The 19,904-nt window shown below is 41.9% G+C and overlaps 1 protein-coding gene across 3 annotated transcripts in view; it reads right to left on the bottom strand.

Annotated features, from left to right (window-relative positions):
* The window catches only part of MMUT (methylmalonyl-CoA mutase), a 35,264-nt gene that overhangs the window by 6,479 nt on the left and 8,881 nt on the right, over positions 1–19,904 (bottom strand). Inside the window, exons 6-9 of one of the 3 annotated variants that reach the window (XM_073335751.2) lie at positions 17,130–17,378; positions 15,124–15,235; positions 12,053–12,168; positions 11,300–11,415 (exon numbers count right to left, since the gene is read on the bottom strand). In XM_073335751.2, coding sequence (XP_073191852.1) covers positions 11,300–11,415; positions 12,053–12,168; positions 15,124–15,235; positions 17,130–17,378 — 593 coding nt within the window. The remainder of the gene's footprint in view (positions 1–11,299; positions 11,416–12,052; positions 12,169–15,123; positions 15,236–17,129; positions 17,379–19,904) is intronic. The other 2 variants (XM_073335753.2, XM_073335752.2) reach the window with 2 other exon arrangements.

Here is a 19,904-nt window from a genome sequence, read left to right as displayed (position 1 = left end):
TGCTCCGATGTTTTTCCCTGTACTATATCTTACTTGGCTACTAAGACTTTCACAAGCTGTATATATGTAAGCGGGGGAATAGTCCCGCTATTGTGGGAAACTTTCCTGGTGCACTACCCTGGTGAAGTGGGCTCGCGAAAGGATCTGAGTCCTCGCTCCCACTTCCTTTACCGAGTGACCTCCCTGCCCTTGAGGACTCCCCTTCCACTCTCCTGTCTGGCAGAGTCCCCGTAACCCCAACAAGGGTGGGCCCAGGATTCCTGGGGGTCTTGACCCCCAACCCTGTTGTGGTCACCTAGGACAGGGGCTAGGGTGTCCCCACTCCGGGGTACTCTCTCTGCACTGGGCACTTCTCTGACCCACTGACCATTACATACAAGTTAAAGCAAATGCAAGTTATTTAATCAACAATTAAATTTTAAAAAGAATAAGGAAAAATGGGAAAGGTTAAAGGAAACACATCAACCTGCTCTGTGGCAGGGAACAACACAAACAGTGTCTCTGGAATATCAGGGCAGTTCACAGTCTGTTCCTTGTAAGTCCCAGGCCTCCTGCTCAGGCCCTGGCTGTGCTGCAGGGATGCTGTGGTTTGGACACTAACTCTGGTGGTGGCCACATGCTCTCAGGCTCTAAGTGGTAGGACTCTTCTTCCCAGTGTCACCCCCGCCTGTCGGGGTTACGATCCAAGCCTGGCCTGCAGAGCCTCTTGGCTGAGGCATCTCCCTGTGCTGCGCCTTCTGCCCAGGGTCCCCCTCGCTCTCCCCAGATGCTCACCACACCCAGCTCCACCACTCTGTCTCTGCATTGCTGCTGCTGCTCTGCCTCCAGCTCCCAGGGCTGCTTCTTTGGCCCCTCTGTCTCTGGTTGCTACAGCTCTGCTCCCAGGACAGGTCTGCTCTGCAGGCTGCTTCTGTGACTCTGCTCCCAGCACTGACCTGCTTCCTGGGCTGCTTTTCTGGCCCCTCTGGCTCTGGTTGCTGCAGCTTTCTTTCCAGGGCAAGTCTGCTCTCTCTGGGCTGTGCCTCTGGCTTTGGGGCTGCAGCTCTGCTCCCAGGACAGGGTCTGCTCTCTCTGGGCTGCTTTTCTGGTCCCTCTGGATCTGGCACAGCTCTGCTCCCCAGCTCAGCTTGGGCCCCTGCTTTCTCCTTAGCTCAGCCCCACTCCGTCTGACCCAGGCAAATCCAGCTCACATGGAGGACAGGACCTCGCTGGCCTCCTGACTCTCTGATTAGCCTGCTCGCCCTGTCATTCAGGCTGACCTGGAGCATTGGCCTCTCCCCATTGTTCCTGGGGACTATCAGTCTCAGGGTCCTGATTTCCCATAGACCTTTCCCTTTTTAGTACTGGCAGTTGGCCAACCAAAACACCCCCACTGAATGTTAGTAAGGGCGCAACAGTCCCCTTACATATATTTTACTGTCCTACACACTTCCTTCTATATATTGCTCAATTGATTGAGATGTAAGCCACAGCTTCCACAGCACTGTTTTTCCTTCAGTCTCCAAGATTGTGCATCTTTTCCATCATACTTAACTTCTTATTTTTCCAAATCTTCTGATTTCTCAATCAACAGCTGCTTTGCTTTGTATGAGGACAACTCAGAAAAACAGTGCTGGTACAGAACAATGCTATTCTTAGTTTTTCTATATTATTAACAGCAACATTTGTATTTGCTGCAGCAGCAAAAAAGCTGGGGCCCACTCTGCCAGGTGCAGTATAAACATAATAAAGGACAGTTCTAGCCCCAGTGGCTTACAGTCTAGTGCAGAGGTGAGCAAACTGTGACCCGCGGGCCGGCCCCTCCTGCCCAGCCCTTGAGCTCCTGCCCGGGGAGGCTACCCCCCCCCGGCCCCTACCCTCCTGTCCCCCCTCCCCCAACAGTCCCAGCTCACCGTGCTGCCAGTGCTCTGGGCGGTGGGGCTACGAGGTCCTGCTGGGCAGCGCGGCTGTGAGAGCCGCAGGCCTGCCCTGGTGCTCTAGACTGCGCGGCGGCGTGGCTGCCAGTCCTGGTGCTCTGAGCGGCATGGTAAGGGGGCAGGGGACGTTGGATAAGGGGCAGGGGATCCCAGGAGGGCAGTCAGGGGACAGAGAGCGGTTGGATGGGGCAGAGGTTCTGGGAAGGCAGTCAGGGGATGGGGAACAGGTCGGGCTGGATAGGTGTGGGAGTCCCGGGGGGCCTGTCAGGGGTGTGGATAGGAGTTGGGGCAGTCAGGGGACAGGGAGCAGGGGGGGTTTAATGGGGATGGGGCTTGAGGGGGGGGTTGGATAGGGAGTGGGCTGTGGACAGGGGTTGGGGTGTTCTGAGGGGGGCAGGAAGCGGGAGGGGGCAGATAGGGGGCGGGGGCCAGGCTGTTTGAGGAAGCACAGTTTTCCCTACCAGGCCCTCCACACAGTTTCAGAACCCTGATGTGGCCCTCAGGCCAAAACGTTTGCCCACCCCTGATCTAATGAATTCCATTTTTCTGTGAAAAATTAATTAGTTCCCCCGCCCAAATTTATAGTACATAACCTGTGGTGATGGGACAATACTGTGCCCAAATTATAGTGGCACAGAAACCAATGGCAAGGGATTGACAGAAAAAAGCAAGCTAATTAAGAAGAGAAAGAAGCTCCTCTTCAGAAGTTAAACAGCTCAGCTATAACCACCACCTCAGAAGTGCTCTCTGACCCTGCTAGGACAAGGACTGAAACACAGGTTTGCATAATGGTATGAAGTAGGTGAGTGAGCAAGCTAACAATTATGTATTTCAAAAATATATTCACTGGCATATATTAGTATGTATTGAGATGAAAAAAAGAGAGAGGGGAAATAGACACACACACACAAAGAAATGCATATGACTTGTTGCAAACTTAGTCAAAGTAGAAAACAGACATCAAGCATGTTTCCAAAGCACAGTAATTATAAATGCACAAATAAAGACAATATCCCATTCAATTACACTGTCTTTCTACCATCTGTGCTGTAATCTTTTCTCAATTCATCAATACATATATACCATTTGGCTGTAGTTAATCACATTTAATCCTTTGGAACATGCAAATTTTGTACTATTACATTTAGCTATGAGGAATGCTCTTACTCAAAATTGTTTTTATGACCTAGTTAAAGAGTAAATACCTCTAAGTCTTAAAACAAAAAAATGTCAGAGGACAATCTGGATATCACTGCTTAATATCAGTTTAGACAAGCTGTAACTTCTCCTCCATATGCTTTTAATAGGAGATAGTCAGAGTTGGTCAGAGATGGCCAAAGTTCTAATGGGTATTATCTGTAATCCCAGCCGTCACCTTCAGCCCCCAACTAAAACCTCTCCAGCGCATCATCAAAGATCTACAACCTATCCTGAAGGACGATCCCTCACTCTCACAGATCTTGGGAGAGAGGCCAGTCCTTGCTTACAGACAGCCCCCAACCTGAAGCAAATATTCACCAGCAACCACACACACCACACAACAAAAACACTAACCAAGGAACCTATCCTTGCAACAAAACCCGTTGCCAACTCTGTCCACTTATCTATTCACGGGACACCATCATAGGACCTAATCACATCAGCCATATTATCAGAGACTCGTTCACCTGCACATCTATCAATGTGATATATGCCATCATGTGCCAGCAATGCCCCTCTGCCATGTACATTGGCCAAACCAGACAGTCTCTACGTAAAAGAATAAATGGACACAAATCAGACGTCAAGAATTACAATATTCAAAAACCAGTCAGAGAACACTTCAATCTCCCTGGTCACTCGATTACAGACCTAAACGTTGCAATACTACAACAAAAAAACTTCAACAACAGACTCCAACGAGAAACTGCTGAATTGGAACTAATTTGCAAACTGGACACCATTAAATTAGGCTTGAATAAAGATTGGGAGTGGATGGGTCATTACACAAAGAAACTATTTCCCCATGCTTATTTTTTCTCCCTACTGTTACTCACACCTTCTTGTCAACTGTTGAAAATGGGCCATCCTGATTATGACTACAAAAGTTTTTTTTCCCTCCTGATGATAATAGCTTACCTTAACTGATTACTCTCGTTATAGTCGGTATGGCAACGCCCATTTGTTCATGTTCTCTGTGTATATCTATCTATTTATATCTTCCTACTGTATTTTCCACTACGTGCATCCGATGAAGTGGGTTTTAGCCCACAAAAGTTTATGCTCAAATACATTTGTTAGTCTCTAAGGTGTCACAAGTACTCCTCGTTCTTTTTGCTGATACAGACTAACACGGCTACCACTCTGAAACCAGCCCTATGCTTGGCATCCAATATGTCCTGAAGATGACTTCCTAATGTATTCACAGGAATCCAAAAGTAAATCTCATGTAGATCTCTTGCCTCCAGCAAATCCTCAGCTATCTTTTGCTCTGTCCTTCCCACACACTACTTTTAACACATCTGTTGTATATTTGGCAGACTTAGCTATGTGATTATAAAAGGTAACTACTGAACACCACAGGCCTAAATTCCACTCTACTGTAAATGGTCACAAGTCCTACTTTGTGGACATAAGTAGGACTTGTGTAGGACCTGAGCTGAATATCACCCTTTATTGGCCTGTCTTCACTAGACAATTACACCAAGTTAGAACAAAACCTTACCTACCAGGACACTGGCCACAACTTTGCTATTATTATAAAGAGTGACAAATCATATTCAACACTGTATCAGCTGGTCATGGGTAAAGCCTGGCTAACTAATCCCAGTTAAGCATATATTTTCATGTTAGTCAAGGTGCACATCTTTTATCTTATGGATACTGCAGGTAAACCTTTCAAAAATGCCTAAGTGACTCAGGACTCTTATGTATTTTGGACAATTTTTAAAAGTGCTTAACTGGAACTTCTGAAAGCATGTTTACCCTGAAAATAAGGCTATTCTTATTTTTGTGAATTACGTATTTTATTTATAATTCATCCTAAAACTTTAAAATACACTGCAAGAAAAGCAATAGTCTAAACTGTTTCTCTTTGTGCTGTTGTAAACCAGAGGTCCGCTTAACCAGGAGATCTTCAATGATCTAAAATTCAAAAAAGAATCCTACAAAAAGTGGAAACTAGGTCAAATTACAAAGGATGAATATAAACAAATAACAGAAGTATGTAGGGACAAAATTAGAAATGCCAAGGCACAAAACGGGATCAAACTAGCTAGAGCACGGGTGGGCAAACTATGGCCTCATTCAGCCCATCAGACATTTTTATCTGGCCCTCGAGCTCCCGCCATGGAGTTGGGTCGGGGGCTTGCCCCACTCTCCCCACCCAGCGCTCCCCAGCCCCCGACTCACAATTCCCTTGATAAGCACCATCTTCCGGCACACATAGCCACACTGCGTAGACACGACTTCATCTTGCTGTTTCCAGGATCAAAACCCCGCCCCTATGTGGCAGTTCCCCGCCACGTGGCAGTGCACCCAATCCCTTCCTGGTCTCCAAGCTGGGTCAGGTTGCAAAAGTGCTTTGGAGGACAGGATTAAAATTCAAAATGATCTGGACAAACTGGAGAAATGGTCTGAAGTAAACAGGATGAAATTCAATAAGGACAAATGCAAAGTACTCCACTTAGGAAAGAACAAATCAGTTGCACACATACAAAATGGGGAATGACTGCCTAGGAAGGAGTACTGTGGAAAGGGATCTTGGGGTCATAGTGGACCAAGGTAAATGAGAGCCAAGAGTGTAACACTGTTGCAAAAAAAGTGAACATAATTCTGGGCTGTATTAGCAGGAGTGTTGTAAGCAAGACACAAGAAGTAATTCTTCTGCTCTACTCCACGCTGATTAGGCCCCAACTGGAGTAGTGTGTCCAGTTCTGGGTGCCACATTTCAGGAAAGATGTGGACAAACTGGAGAAAGTCCAGAGAAGAACAACAAAATGATTAAAGGGCTAGAAAACATGACCTATGAGGGAAGATTGAAAAAAATTGGGTTTGTTTAGTCTGGAAAAGAGAAGACAGAGGGGACATGATAACAGTTTTCAAGTACATAAAAGGTGGTTACAAGGAGGAGAGAGAAAAATTGTTCTTCTTAACCTCTGAGGATAGGACAAGAAGCAATGGACTTAAATTGAAGCAAGGGAGGTTTAGGTTGGACATTAAGAAAACTTCCTAACTGTCAGGGTGGTTAAGCACTGGAATAAATTGCCTAGGGAAGTTGTGGAATCTCCATCATTGGAGATTTTTAAGAGCAGGTTAGACAAAACACTTGTCAGGGATGGTCTAGATAATACTTAGTCTTGCCATGAGTGCAGGGGACTGGACTAGATGACCTCTCAAGGTCCCTTCCATTCCTATGCTTCTAAAATCAGAAGAACAAGAAACATAATTCAAGCACACATCTACATGGAAGATGCACCCTGCTTTAAAAGGGAGCCAGCAATCTGAAGTTAAATGTTACTAGAGCGATCTTCATCTAACCTCACAGCTTTCTTCAGAAGGAAAGAAAGGTGTTATGCCACTATCAGCCAAGAGAGTGCTTTAAAACAGAAGCGAAAAAATTGACCATTTGTATCCCAAAATCCATTTAGGTCAGGCTGCAATCTACCGAGACAATGTCTGGCGCTACAGATCTGGGTTCTGTTTTTGGATTGGTTGCTGACTCATCACATGACTTTGGCAAGTCACTTAATTTTTCAAAAATGCAGTTTACCTTTCAGCAACATTACATCTATTTTACAATGTCGTCAGAGAAATAAAATTGACAGCTTGATTTTCAGAGGGCCTGAGCACCAACAGTTCTTACTGAAGTTAATGAGAGAAGTCAGCATGCACCTCTTTTATAGATCAGGCTGTTAATGCTTGTATAGCATTTTGCAATCCTAAAAGGTGCTATAAAACTGAAAAATATTATTAAATTAATGAACAGGTCCTTGTGTCTGAACAGGAGCAGTTATTTTCTCGGAGGCATTAGTGGCAACATAAAACACAACGGAACCACCAAGTCAATTTCACATATGTGCTGATGGATACTATAGATTAAGTATTTGTGGCTGTTTGGTAGCCCATTGGCCTCATAAATTTAGGTGTGCATTTCTAATCAAACTCTGTGAGGCCAATGGACAGAAACAGATTTTTTTTAAAAAAAATCTGAATTTTCAAAATAAGTAAGTGTAGGGGGTAAATTTTAATATGAAAGAAAGAGCTACGATGCCAGCTAATCAGGATTTCTTTCTGAATGAACTAACAATTTACCACTAGATTGTCATTCTTAAATAGCTACATAATTGACATTAAAGCAGAACTGAGTAACAGACTGAAACCTGGGCTTCATGGTTTCTGAGTAAGATGCATGGAAAACTAAAGTAGATTGGTGAAATAACAAAGGAACAAAATTATTGTAAACTAGATTTGTTAAATCTGGAGAATGTATGATTAATGACATGTGACAGACTACATCTAGCAGGTCTGATATGAGTTCATTTAAATAATTGGTCTTGCATATTTAAATTGATATGTTTCTATATCCTGAGTCATGCCACATGTAAAGCACCTTTCTCCCTTTGTGTGATAATGAAGTACTGCACAAGGAGTTTACATCTGCTAGCTCCAGAAAGGAAAATATTAACCCGCAATGCGTAAGAAGTTGGTGTTCTCAAGAGTCTGACTGGAAGAAAGTATAAGCATTGACAATGAACCTTTTCAAAGACGAGAAGGAAGATGGGGAATAATTAATTCCATACTAAAGAGGTACATGAAGAGACAATGGCCTCACATTTGTGCATTTCAGAGTTGGAAGAGAAATGTAATCACTTGACAGCGGTTTTATCAAGTGTTCTCATCAGACCCTCAAATATAAAGCTGGTCTTTGGGAGAATAAAAGTATACTCTCTGTAAACTGAATGAGGATTGACGAACATATTGTTCTGGGATATGTTTTACACCTCTCTAGGATACTGACCTAAGACAACCTTTGAACTTTGGGTCAGACAAATTAAGTTTTTTGCTGAACCATAGATAATATTTTCAATACTCTAACATATGGGTATTGCTTCTGAAGCAATATATTTGGCTATAGTTTAAAGCAGCTTTTGTCACTACCTTTATATTATGCTTTCCTCTGTTACTGCAGTTTACCAACAACAGCTGATTATACTTAAGAAATCTTTACTTGGCTTTGGACTTCTACTAATTGTGTCATTTACTAATACATACTTCTGAGAGAAGCTATATCTGACCTCAGGAGACAGATGGAAGTAACCAATGTCCTCCCTATAAAGTCTGAGGAGGTTGTGATCAGCCTCCAATTGTGAGGGTCCAGTTCGTAATGTGGGGAGAATCAAATGACCTGAACACCACCAGACAGACACTGTTATAATGAACATGGGCTCCAATCCCAGTCAAGTGGGTAGAACCTTGCACTCAGTCTTACACTGTTGAGTTAAAAACTACCGTTAGGTTTTGTTGCTCAAACCATATTCCTAGTAGGTCTAGTTAGTTATTTTCAAACTATTTCACACTAACAGATCTCAGTTTTTACAAAACTTTCCATTACTTTGTAACTAAAATCCATTTAGTTTTGATTACTCAGATTCAAATGCAATATTATATATTCATTTTATTTTCTTCTACCTCCACAATTTTAAATTCCGCTAAGAGTCAAATCATCCCACATCCCTGTCAAATTTAATCTGAATGTTGAAAGGTAATTTAGATAAATATGTAGGCTCACCTAAAGCCCATCCAAGAACTGAAATCCCAGAGATAGTTTTCCATCAGCTGTCACTGACTATTTAAATCATTTTGTTCATTTCACAGAATCAATGTGTCATGTTCATAAAGGTCAACAAGAAAATGTCAATACTCATTCATCCACATTTATTGCAATGCACCCATATCAAATAACTACTGGAAAATTAGCGAAATGGAGGAAGAGGGAAACAAAGTCATTTCAGACTCTGTTTTAGAAATTCAGGTTTCTTTGACAAGGATTGTGACTCATATTTGCATCGTACTGGTCTATATTTATAACACCAGTCATTTCAACGGGTTCCAAACTGTTTAGAATCTAATCTGCTGCTTCTGCCAGGGTCAGAGGCTGGCATCTTCTTCCCTCCCCCTCTGCCCATCTCTGCAGGGGCAATCCTTTCCCTGCTGTTCCTGGGAGTGTAGGTAGCTGGGTTCTCTCTTATTCTGCATTCCAACCATCTATTGCTCTGTTAATTTAAACATTAAACTGGCCCTTATGTCCAGAGGCTTCACTGGCTAATAGGAGCAGGATGTGACTCTACTGGACACTGATTGCTGATTATTGGAAGGGTCTTGCAGTGCACCTACTGCCTATAGATAATCCTTAATTGCTAAAGGGTTTTCTCCATAACCTCTCAAAAGGCAGGGGACCCACACACATGGGGTTTGTTAATCAAAAGTAAGGTTCTATAGTGATGTGTTTACTAGTGGTACATTCATCTATTAGATGAAACATTCCAAAATATTCTTCTGCACAGGCATTAAGTAGTGCCATTGATTATCAATCTCTTATTAGTCTATCTACTTTCCAGTAAACATTTGTCCACATTTCCATACTAGTCAGTGCAGTTCTGTTCAACAGCACAGTGCTTAAGGACAAGTATACTGCAGGACAATAACAAAGCTACAGAGAACTAACTGGGGAATTATGATGATGACATTAACTCCTGTGAGGTCCAATATTACCTTCCAGTGATGTTGCCAACTCCAAGAGTTGTGATGACATGCTTCAGAGGGAGTTGTGACAAGCTCTCCTCTTTTGAAAGGAGATGTTTGCACATATGGTTGTTGCGGATGAAGTAGTGGTAGAATCAGAGTGAAGATGGAAGGCTAAAGATCTGCTCTAAGGATGTGGATATGCAATTAAGTTTGATTTGCTCATTTTTGGCCCATCCACGTTATTAAGGGGCACTTTCGGCACTGTGACTGCATTAGAAACCTCCAGGAGCACATGCAGAGGACAAACGGGAGACAGTCCAAAGACCAAAACTCAGCTTGAAATAGCAACTAAGGGTATGTCTATACTGCAATAAAAGACTTGCAGTATGGCCGCAACTGGTCTGGGCTCACTGGACTTGAGCTGCTGGGCTTTAATATTGCAGTGTAGACATTTTGGCTAGGGCTGAAGCCTCGGCTCTGAGACCCCCATGAGGGGGAGTGTTTTAGAGCCTGGGCTCCAGCCTGAATGCATGCACTGCTATTTTTAGCCCCAGAGCCCAAGCCCCACGTGCCTGAGTCAGCTGACTCAGGCTCCGAGACTCAGTGTGGTGGGTTATTTTTAATCGCAGAGTAGACATAGCCTAAACCATTGTTAATGTGGCTGAGATGAGAATGGTGAATGACTACAGAAGATGCTTTACTACTTGAGACAAAGACAGCAAGTGCTTTTGAATAAAGTAGATACGAGTTTTCTATATTAGTCAGAAATGTTTTCACACCAATTTGTGGTGCAAGGAAGGAGGAAAAAACAGAGTGTGATAAGATTTTTTTTCTCCATCCCTTTTCACATCTCAGACACTTTTCATGCTCTCTGACCCGTAAAACAGCAAAGCAGTACATCAAGGAAACCCGTTCATAGTCTGAAACTGATAAGAGCTTGAGCTGTAAACAGAATTTGTGTCAACAGCAACTTTTTAGGGGTAATTTTATTCCCAATATTGCCCTTGAAAATAAATTAATCATAGTTTTAAGAGACTGAAAAAGTAGTTGTATTTGGCTAACACCACCAAACCACAGCAAAGGGTATGCCCATCTGGGCCTCTGAAACACACACCTTCATGGTCAAGGATATTATCCTGCATTAAAAAAAAAAAAAATGTATCCCATTTAAAAGCCAAAAGGGTGTATCTATCTGTGATGTATTAAATATGGCAACTTACATATCCAAGAATTATTGGAAAAGTTGAAAGAAATAAAAGGAGTGGATGTGTCATTACACAAAGTAAAACTATTTCCCCATGTTTATTTTTTCCCCTCTCCTGTTCCTCGCACGTTCTTGTCAACCGCTGGAAATGCCCATCTTGATTATCACTACAAAAGGTTTTTTTTCCCTCTCCTGCTGGTAATAGCTCACCTTAACTGATCACTCTCGTTATAGTGTGTATGGTAATGCCCATTGTTTCATGTTCTCTGCGTATATAAAATCGTCCTACTGTATTGTCCACTGCATGCATCCGATGAAGTGGGCTGTAGCCCACGAAAGCTTATGCTCAAATAAATTTGTTAGTCTCTAAGGTGCCACAAGTACTCCTGTTCTTTTTAAAGGGAAACAGTCAACTTTTAACACTGGTTACGTTTTCCAACTTTTCTTACTCTACCTCATGCGTGCTGCTTCCACTGCCAGTGCCAATAGGTTGCCTTGACCTGTGGCAGCACATTCTGTTAGTGCAGTGAGACACTGCTGGGCTGCTGCTTCATCTCTGCTTGCTTTTACCTTAGATGAAGGAGAGAAAAATACTCAGTTCAAGTAAGCAACTATAAGGCAATCAAGGAATTCCAATATGAGCCTGGTAAGGTTCCCTGGTCGAAGATGCCTGTATTGGAATCAAATAAGAATACAGCTATCATCAGTATGTTGAAGGTTGCTACTTTATTGTTGAACCTCCTCGGTGCAGATACTACATATTATACCAAACTGAATTTTTTCTTTTGTCATCTTGACAAATATCCAGCAGAGGTCATGATCAGACCAAACTCATCTCTCTGTGTGTGAGGGAGGATTTGAACCCAAGCATCCAATGGTAAAAGGCTCGAGAATCCACTACATCATTTCCTTCTTGCTGGAAAGAGCCATGGTTTAATTTAAATTCAGTTTAACTTTTGTTTAATCTAACTAAATAAGGAGAACAATAAGCAAAATGCAAAGAATCTAGATTTCAGGAATCAGCCTCAGAGGAGAAACTGAAGTGCTACAGACAGCGTCTGTCTCTAAATTGCTGAGTTTAAGAACAGTTTGGCGCTCTTAAAAATGTTTTTTTTTTTTGGCAAATAGAAAATTCACTGAAGAAAATTTCACACAGAGCTACTTAAAATACAACAAGAATTTGCATTTTCAAAAAAGTACCACCTACCTTTTCAAGCTTCTCAATCTGCTTGGTTCGGACTGAACTGTTATCAATAGCCAAAACTTCAACTGTCTCTTCTTTTTCTAACTGGTACTTGTTTACTCCAACAATTACTTCAGAACCTGTTGATTTCCCACACAAAGATCAAGAATTTAGGCTATATTCAAAACTGCTGAGCTTTTTGGAAAGGTTACAATATTTTATATAGCTAGGTAAGTGATTGTTTGATGTTTTAAATGAAATACTATGTATTTTAGGCAGTCCTACCTTCCAAAGCATTTAAAACTTCTCTCAAGAAAGGATTTAAGTTTACACTTGTCACATTTTATTATGAAGATGATCAAATGTAAGAATATTTGACTGTTTTTTATGCTGAAAAGTGACATGTAAAAATGGCATGTTCTTTCTCCTTAAATCTACCTGCAGTCAGAATCACATCTACTTACTTTACTAAATATTTTTAATGACAGGAGCATCGTATGTAAGACATGGGAGATAACTGTTCCACTCTACTTAGCACTGGTGAGGTCCTAGCTGGAGTACAAGGTCTACTTTTGGGCACCACACTTTAAAAAAGATGTGAACAAACTGGAGAGAGAGTCCAACAACCAAATGGAGAGCAAAAAATGAGGAGGAAAGTTTGAAAGAACTGGGCATGTTTAGTCTAAAAAAAGAGAAGATGGAAGGGGGACCTAGTCACAGTCTTAATAGGTAAATAGATACACAGACTATGCTCAGAGATTGTGCCACACTCAGAGAAACTGTGAAACCACCTGATCAACATCCTCTACAGCAAACAAGGAAAGATTAAGAATGAGCTCTCAAAACTGGATACTCTCATAAAAAAAACCAACCTTCCACACAAACTTCCTCATGGATAGATTTTACAAAAACTAGACAAGTCATTTCCAACACAAACTTTGCTTCTCTACAAAGGAAAAAGAACACTAAGCTATCTAAACAGCTACATGCCACAAGGAGCCACAACAATAGTTCCCTTAACCCACCCAGCAATATCGTTAATCTTTCCAGCTATACTCTTAGACCAGCAGAAGAGTCTGTCCTATCTCGGGGCCTCTCCTTTTGTCCCTCCACCCCCACGAACATGATACAGTTCTGTGGTGACCTAGAATCCTACTTTCGACATCTCCGACTCAAAGAATATTTCCAGCACACCTCTGAACAACATACTAACCCACAGAATCCTTCCTACCAACGCTACAAAAAGAAGGATTCTGCGTGGACTCCTCCTGAAGGTCGAAACAACACTTCTACACAGATTGCTTCCATCGATGTGTATGGGCTGAAATTGTGGAAAAGCAGCATCACTTGCCCCATAACCTCAGCCGTGCTGAACACAATGCCATCAACAGCCTCAGGAACAACTCTGACATCATAATCAAAAAGGCTGACAAGGGAGGTGCTGTCATCATCATGAATAAGCTGGAATATGAACGAGAGACTACTAGGCAGCTCTCTAACTCCACATTCTACAGGCTATTATCCTCTGATCCCACTGAGGATTACCAAAAGAAATTACACCATCTGCTCAAGAAACTCCCTGAAAAAGCACAGGAACAGATCTGTGCAGACACATGCCTAGAACCCTGACCGGGGTATTCTATTTGCTACCCAAGATCCATAAACCTGGAAATCCTGGACACCCCATCATCTCAGACATTGGCACCCTAACAGCAGGATTGTCTGGCTATATGGACTCTCTGCTCAGGCCCTATGCTACCAGCACTCCCAGCTATCTTTGAGACACCACCGACTTCCTGAGGAAACTGCAATCCATCGGTGATCTTCCAAAAAACACCATCGTGGTCACTATGGGTGTAGGTAGGTGGAATATTGAAGGGGGGACAGAGGAGAGGGGCTCTGTGAGCTGCACTTTAATGGTAAAAGTTGGCTACCCCTGTTCTATACACATCTTAAATTACTACTGAGCAGAAGTTCTCAGACTGTGGCCTATAGTGCATGTGAACGCTTTCTGGGGGTCCATAAGATTCCCCCGTTTTGCCTGCAAAAGTTGTGCACTTATGAAGACTTTGACCAATTTTAGTATAGATACACACATGATTTTTTAAAAATTGGAACAAGGATGGTGGGGGAGGGAAGGGACTGGATTGCTAAGTATGATGGGTGTGGAAACTTTCATCTCTAAATCAAAGTCCTAGTCTTTGACAAATAATGTGAAGATGCTTTAAATCTCAGTTTCCTCAGAAACTACAATGTATGACCAAACAATTTAACATTCTATTTTTAGCTGACTGGGGTTTTATAACAGGTTGTGTTTCCAAAGTCGACTAACATTAACTGCCTCGCATTAACTAAAAGACTATAACCACCATTTAAAAATAAATTCATCTTGGTAGAAAAAAAAAAAAGACACAGAACCTCTGTTTGTTGTTCCTTACTACTCTGAATTAAAGATCTCCTTTAAATGTATTTTCCAAATAAAAGAGATCATATAATAAAGCTCCTTTATTTGGTGGTTTCTGTACCTTTTCTATTTTTTTTAATATTTGAAATGAGATTAAGAAAATGGAAAGTAGACATATACCAAAGGGCCGGATTTTCCTCCAATCCAAGTCAATGGGAGTTTGGCCATTGTTATAAGAGAACAAAAGTTGCTTAAAGCTCAGATAGAAATTTTGCCAGCCACATTCATTAATGACATCTGCTGGCGGTTATATTTTTACTTCAATAGCCATGATTTAAGATACACTATTACAAAATTCAGGCAAGTTCATTGCTATTCATTGTAGGATATTCCTTCACCATGTGGTCTAAAGCTTTGTCTAACCTAGTTTTAAATGTGTCAAGCAATCTGGCTTTCATCACTTCCTGTGGGAGATTATTTCACAGACTAATAGACCCTTCTCAAGAAGTTTTCACTCATATTCAACCTAAAATTTCTCATTTTATTAATTACATTCCATTATCCCTAGTCTAAGAAGTGAAAATTAATTAAAACACTGTTTAAAGCTCAGATCTCCAAACAAAAAAACATAACATTTTAAAACAGTACCTCCGGAGTTAAGTTCTCTCTCTCCCCCACTCTCTGCCCTTACCAGAATCGATCCTGGCTTGTCGTCGGGCAGCACATTCTTCAATCCGGAGTTTGGGAATTCCCTCAGCTACAGCTTTGGCCATTCCACCCATTTCTTCAATCTCATTAATAAGCTAAGAAAGGTAACGAGAATAAATTAAGAGAATGGTTAGTAGCAAGATTCATGAAACCCACTTTTTACAGTCAGTATTATCTAAATCCTTATTAGTACAATTACCTAAAAGTCTCATGCTTTAAATTAATAATCTACCTATATTTGTATAATTTAGCTTTCTTACTTTAAACACAAAAAGAAAAAAAACAGTGTATTAATGCATGTTATTTTACAAAGCAAATAAGAAACAGATTTCCTGCTCCTTCACCTCTGCTCTTGAACGGTATCCAATTTGAGTCCCACATCCTGCAACTAACTCTTCTTGGGCAGAACTTCTGCACCCATGCAGAGCCACACTGACTTTAATGGGGCTCTGTATGGAGTCCCATGATCCCCTCATATGGAGACAGTTGCAGAATTAAGGTCTAAAGCCTCAAACTTGCAAATGGTTATACTTATAACTTTACCCATCTGAGTAGTCCCATTGACATCAGTAGAACTACTTATGCAAGTAAAGGTTTCAGAGTAACAGACGTGTTAGTCTGTACTCATGTCCACGCTAGAACGACGGTTATTTGTACCACGTTATCTTCAAGTCTTGCTCTGCTATTGCTGCAGGCTGTGCCCTGCTGCTCTTCTCCCCACAGCCTTAGCTCCCACTCCGTAAACCCCCAACCTGTTACACACAGGGTGTTTAAGATGCTCTTCCACAATACACCCCCTGAGGTCTTCTGGCAGGAAGTGTATGGGGAGGGGAAGAGATGCTGTACCAAAAAACAGTTCTAATCCTTATAGTCTCAGGTAGATTGCTGCAATCTATAGACTGCAGCACCTTAGTTGAGATTGTAGACGCTTAGGTGTGCACATGGGTGGAACATCTCACCTTCATTTCCCATTGAATTTCCCTGGGAGATGCAAGCACCCAATCAGGATCCTATTAGAGGGCACCAAAAATCAGAGGTCTCCAGACTTAACAGGTCTGGCTCATTTGTCCAATGTGGAAATATTTCCCTTTAGAATGTGTTTAATTCCAAATATGTACTGTATTCTCCTAGGCCTTAACCTAGCAAACTCCTGTATTAGCAGGAGTGTTGTAAGCAAGAAACGAGAAGTAATGCTTCTGCTCTACCCTGTGCTGATTAGGCCTCAACTGGAGTATTGTGTCCTGTTCTGGGAGCCACGTTTCAGGAAAGATGTGGACAAATTAGAGAAAGTCCAGATAAGAGCAACAAAAATAATTAAAGGTCTAGAAAACATGACCCATGAGGGAAGATTGGAAAAATTGGGTTTGTTTAGTCTGGAAAAGAGAAGACTGAGAGGGGATGTGATAGTGGTTTTCAAGTACATAAAAGGTTGTTACAAGGAGGAGGGAGAAGAATTGTTCTTCTTAACCTCTGAGGATAGGACAAGAAGCAGTGGGCTTAAACTGTAGCAAGGGAGGTTTAGGTTGGACACAAGGAAAAAACTTCCTGTCAGGGTGGTTAAGCACTAGAATAAATTGCCTAGGGAGGTTATGGAATCACCATGATTGGGGATTTTTAAGAGCAGGTTAGACAAACACCCGTCAGGAATAGTCTAGATAATACTTCGCCCTGCCATGAGTGCAGGGGACTAGACCAGATGACCTCTCAAGGTCCCTTCCAGTCCTATGATTCTATAAAACCACTTAAATGCATCTGTAACGCTAGGCAGTGAGTAGTCCTACTCACTTCAATGGGACTATGCATGTTTAAAGCTATACTCATGCGTAACATGCTGTGCTGGATTTGGACTTTAATGGTAGGGAACTTAAAAATAAATGCAATACACTGTTCCCTTTTAAGAATCTACTCTCACACCAAATAGCTGCTTAAAAGGCATTTCTTAAAACAGTCAGTGCCCTGTAATTAAAAAAACCCTGCAGCACAACTGACCTTTAAAGCAGCCTCACAGACATCATTGGTAAGGGATTCCATCAAGTAGGAACCCCCCCATGGATCTGCCACTTTAGGAATGCCAGACTCCTCCTGTATAATAATCTGGGTATTCCGAGCAATGCGAGCACTTTTCACTGTAGGCAAACCCAAGGCTTCATCAAATGAATTTGTATGCAAAGACTGAGTACCTCCAAATACGGCTGCCATTGCTTCAACTGCAGTACGGATAACATTGTTGTAGGGATCCTAAAAGCAAAAGGAAATCTCTGAAGCACGAAGTGGCTGCCATGTAACTGAGATGGTTATTTTATCCTCAAACAAATGGATTGAAAAAAGTGTTAGGTTTTTGGTATAACTGGATCATAAAAATGTATATTATACAAAAACCAGCCAAATTAGAAAAAGAAAAGAGCAGTCATATGAATGCCACCAAATTGATACATATAAGGAACCTTCTATTGAAAGATGAAGATCCACAAACAAACATCCAAATTATAAAGGTATTGGCCAAGTAAATAAAACAATATCCTTCTAATCCCTCGTGGCATCTCATAGGTTTGTCATTCAAATGATCAGACAGTTTTTGATTTCACATTTCTAGGTGGATTCACTGTTTGTACTTATTCAGTGCCTTTTATCAGAGGGCCTAAAAAAGCCACTGCTTTAAGTCAGTTAATAAAGCCGCTCTTTTATTATACTTATTTTACAGAAAAATAAATGATTTGTGAAAGGTCATACACCAAGAGCTGAAAAAGAATCTAAGCAATTCCAACCCTCCCTCCAAGTTCTTTGCTCTACATACTATCCCTTACTGTTTTTTTTTTTTGACTGCTTTAGAACCTGTTGAAAGTTTTTAATCTAAATATCACTTTTTCATTTTGTTTAGAGTAATAATTTAGATGGAGAATACATTTATGCATATCACAAAAAAAGGCTATGTTACTTTTTCATTTGGAAAAGTGACAGCAACAGGATTTTGAAAAGATTGTGTTGAATTAGCTGCCACAGAATGCTCATATTAGTACAATGAATGCAAGGAACTCATTAACTTGTGCAAATAAAATTATACAAATACTACAGAATTAATAAAAACGACATTTCTCAGTTCAGTTTATCAAGTTCCACATACATAACTCATTTAAAAACCAGGCACAGCTCTACTTCTCCACAGATAATACACATACTGAGGTGATCTGAGGGGACGGTAGAATGATTAGATTTAGACAAAACTACAAAAAATGAATTCCGATCTTGTACAGAAGGATTTTCCTCTCTTTAGCACATGGGACTGGAAAGACTAAAGAAACAATTAAGGGAGGATGCCAAGATGGAAAGCAAACAGGAAAGCCCAGAAAAAAAAAAAAGTACACTTTAGGCATGAAATTAGGATTAATTTATTTGCTCATTAGGGCACTTCTTTTCACACAATATCTGCCCCAGGAGGAAGTCTGTACATTTCTCGTACATAACAAATGTGAAACATACATGGCCATATTCAGGGCAGCTGAACTTCTCTTCAGGCTCATTCACACAAGAAAGTTTAAGTAGTTTTAAAAAAAAATGATATAGTTAAACCAGTGCAAAAAGGTTGTGTATGAATGACTTATTTTGGTTTAGCTCAAATCAACTGGGAACAGGTGTATCTAACATATGCTGGATCACGTCTTGTTTAGACAAAGCCCTTACATTCTGCCCATTCACAAACATGGACATTACTGCGCAGAACAGGCTGTGGGAAGGGTTTGTAAATCTGCACTCTAGTAACACTTGGACAATATTCAAACAATAGTTTCTATTCTATCTAACCAGTAGGATACATCAGTCACCATAGTATGCAGTTGTCACTAGTTTAACCTGTGACTGGAGTTGATTTAAGTTCTGAATTCATTTGTGGTGTCTCATTTTTTTGTGGGGCTGCATCATATTAGCTGAGTCAGCATATTTTGTTGATGCTGCCCCTTAAATTTCTGATTTGGATATGGACATGATGTCAGATACAAAACATTTCCAGATGAAAGAAATACAGATATTTAAATGAGAAATGTTTTAGTCTGATCTCTTTTAACTTAGTCACAAAGTCATCCTGGGCAGCATGTAAATGAGGACATCACAGAGCCCCAAAGCTATTAGATCTGCTACACTGCTGTCTCAATAAAGCATCAGACGGGCAGGCATACAGTAAAAGCTGTGTTATCCAGACCTGTACCAACCGGAAAGCTCTATAAACTGACATTTCTAATCTTCATAGAAAGTTCAGTTTATAGTCCAGTTGGTGCGGGGCTGGCAGACCCCCTACCTGGCTCCGCGTGGCTCCCCAGAAGCAGCATGTCCCTGCTTCTCCTAGGCGGAGGGATGGCCACGAGGGGTTTGGAGTGCGGGTGTGGGGAGGGGCATGGACTCTGGAAGGGAGCTTGGGTGTGGGAGGAGGTTCAGGGGAAGGGGTTGGGCGCAGGAGAGGGTGCGGGATGCCGGACCCAGGGGGTGCTCACCTCAGCTGGCTCCACCAAGTGGCAGCCTGTTTCTGCTGTTCCTAGGCAGAGGCATGGGTAGGCAGCCCCGAGCACCGGCTCTGCAGCTCCCATTGCCCGAGAACTGCAGCCAGTGGAAGCTGTGGGGGCGGCGCCTGTGGGTGGAGGCAGTGTGCACAGCTGCCTGCCGCGCCTCCGACTAGGAACAGGTCGCCATTTCTGGGGAGCCGCCCGAGGTGAGCTCCCCCCAGATCCGGCATCCCACACCTCCTCCTGCACCCAAACTCCCTCCCTCTTAGTTAAC

Source organism: Lepidochelys kempii, chromosome 3, assembly GCF_965140285.1.
Source record: "Lepidochelys kempii isolate rLepKem1 chromosome 3, rLepKem1.hap1, whole genome shotgun sequence".
In the NCBI taxonomy this organism is placed as follows: domain Eukaryota; kingdom Metazoa; phylum Chordata; order Testudines; family Cheloniidae; genus Lepidochelys; species Lepidochelys kempii.
Note: the sequence above shows the minus strand (reverse complement) of the source record. Positions and strands in the feature narration are given on the sequence as shown.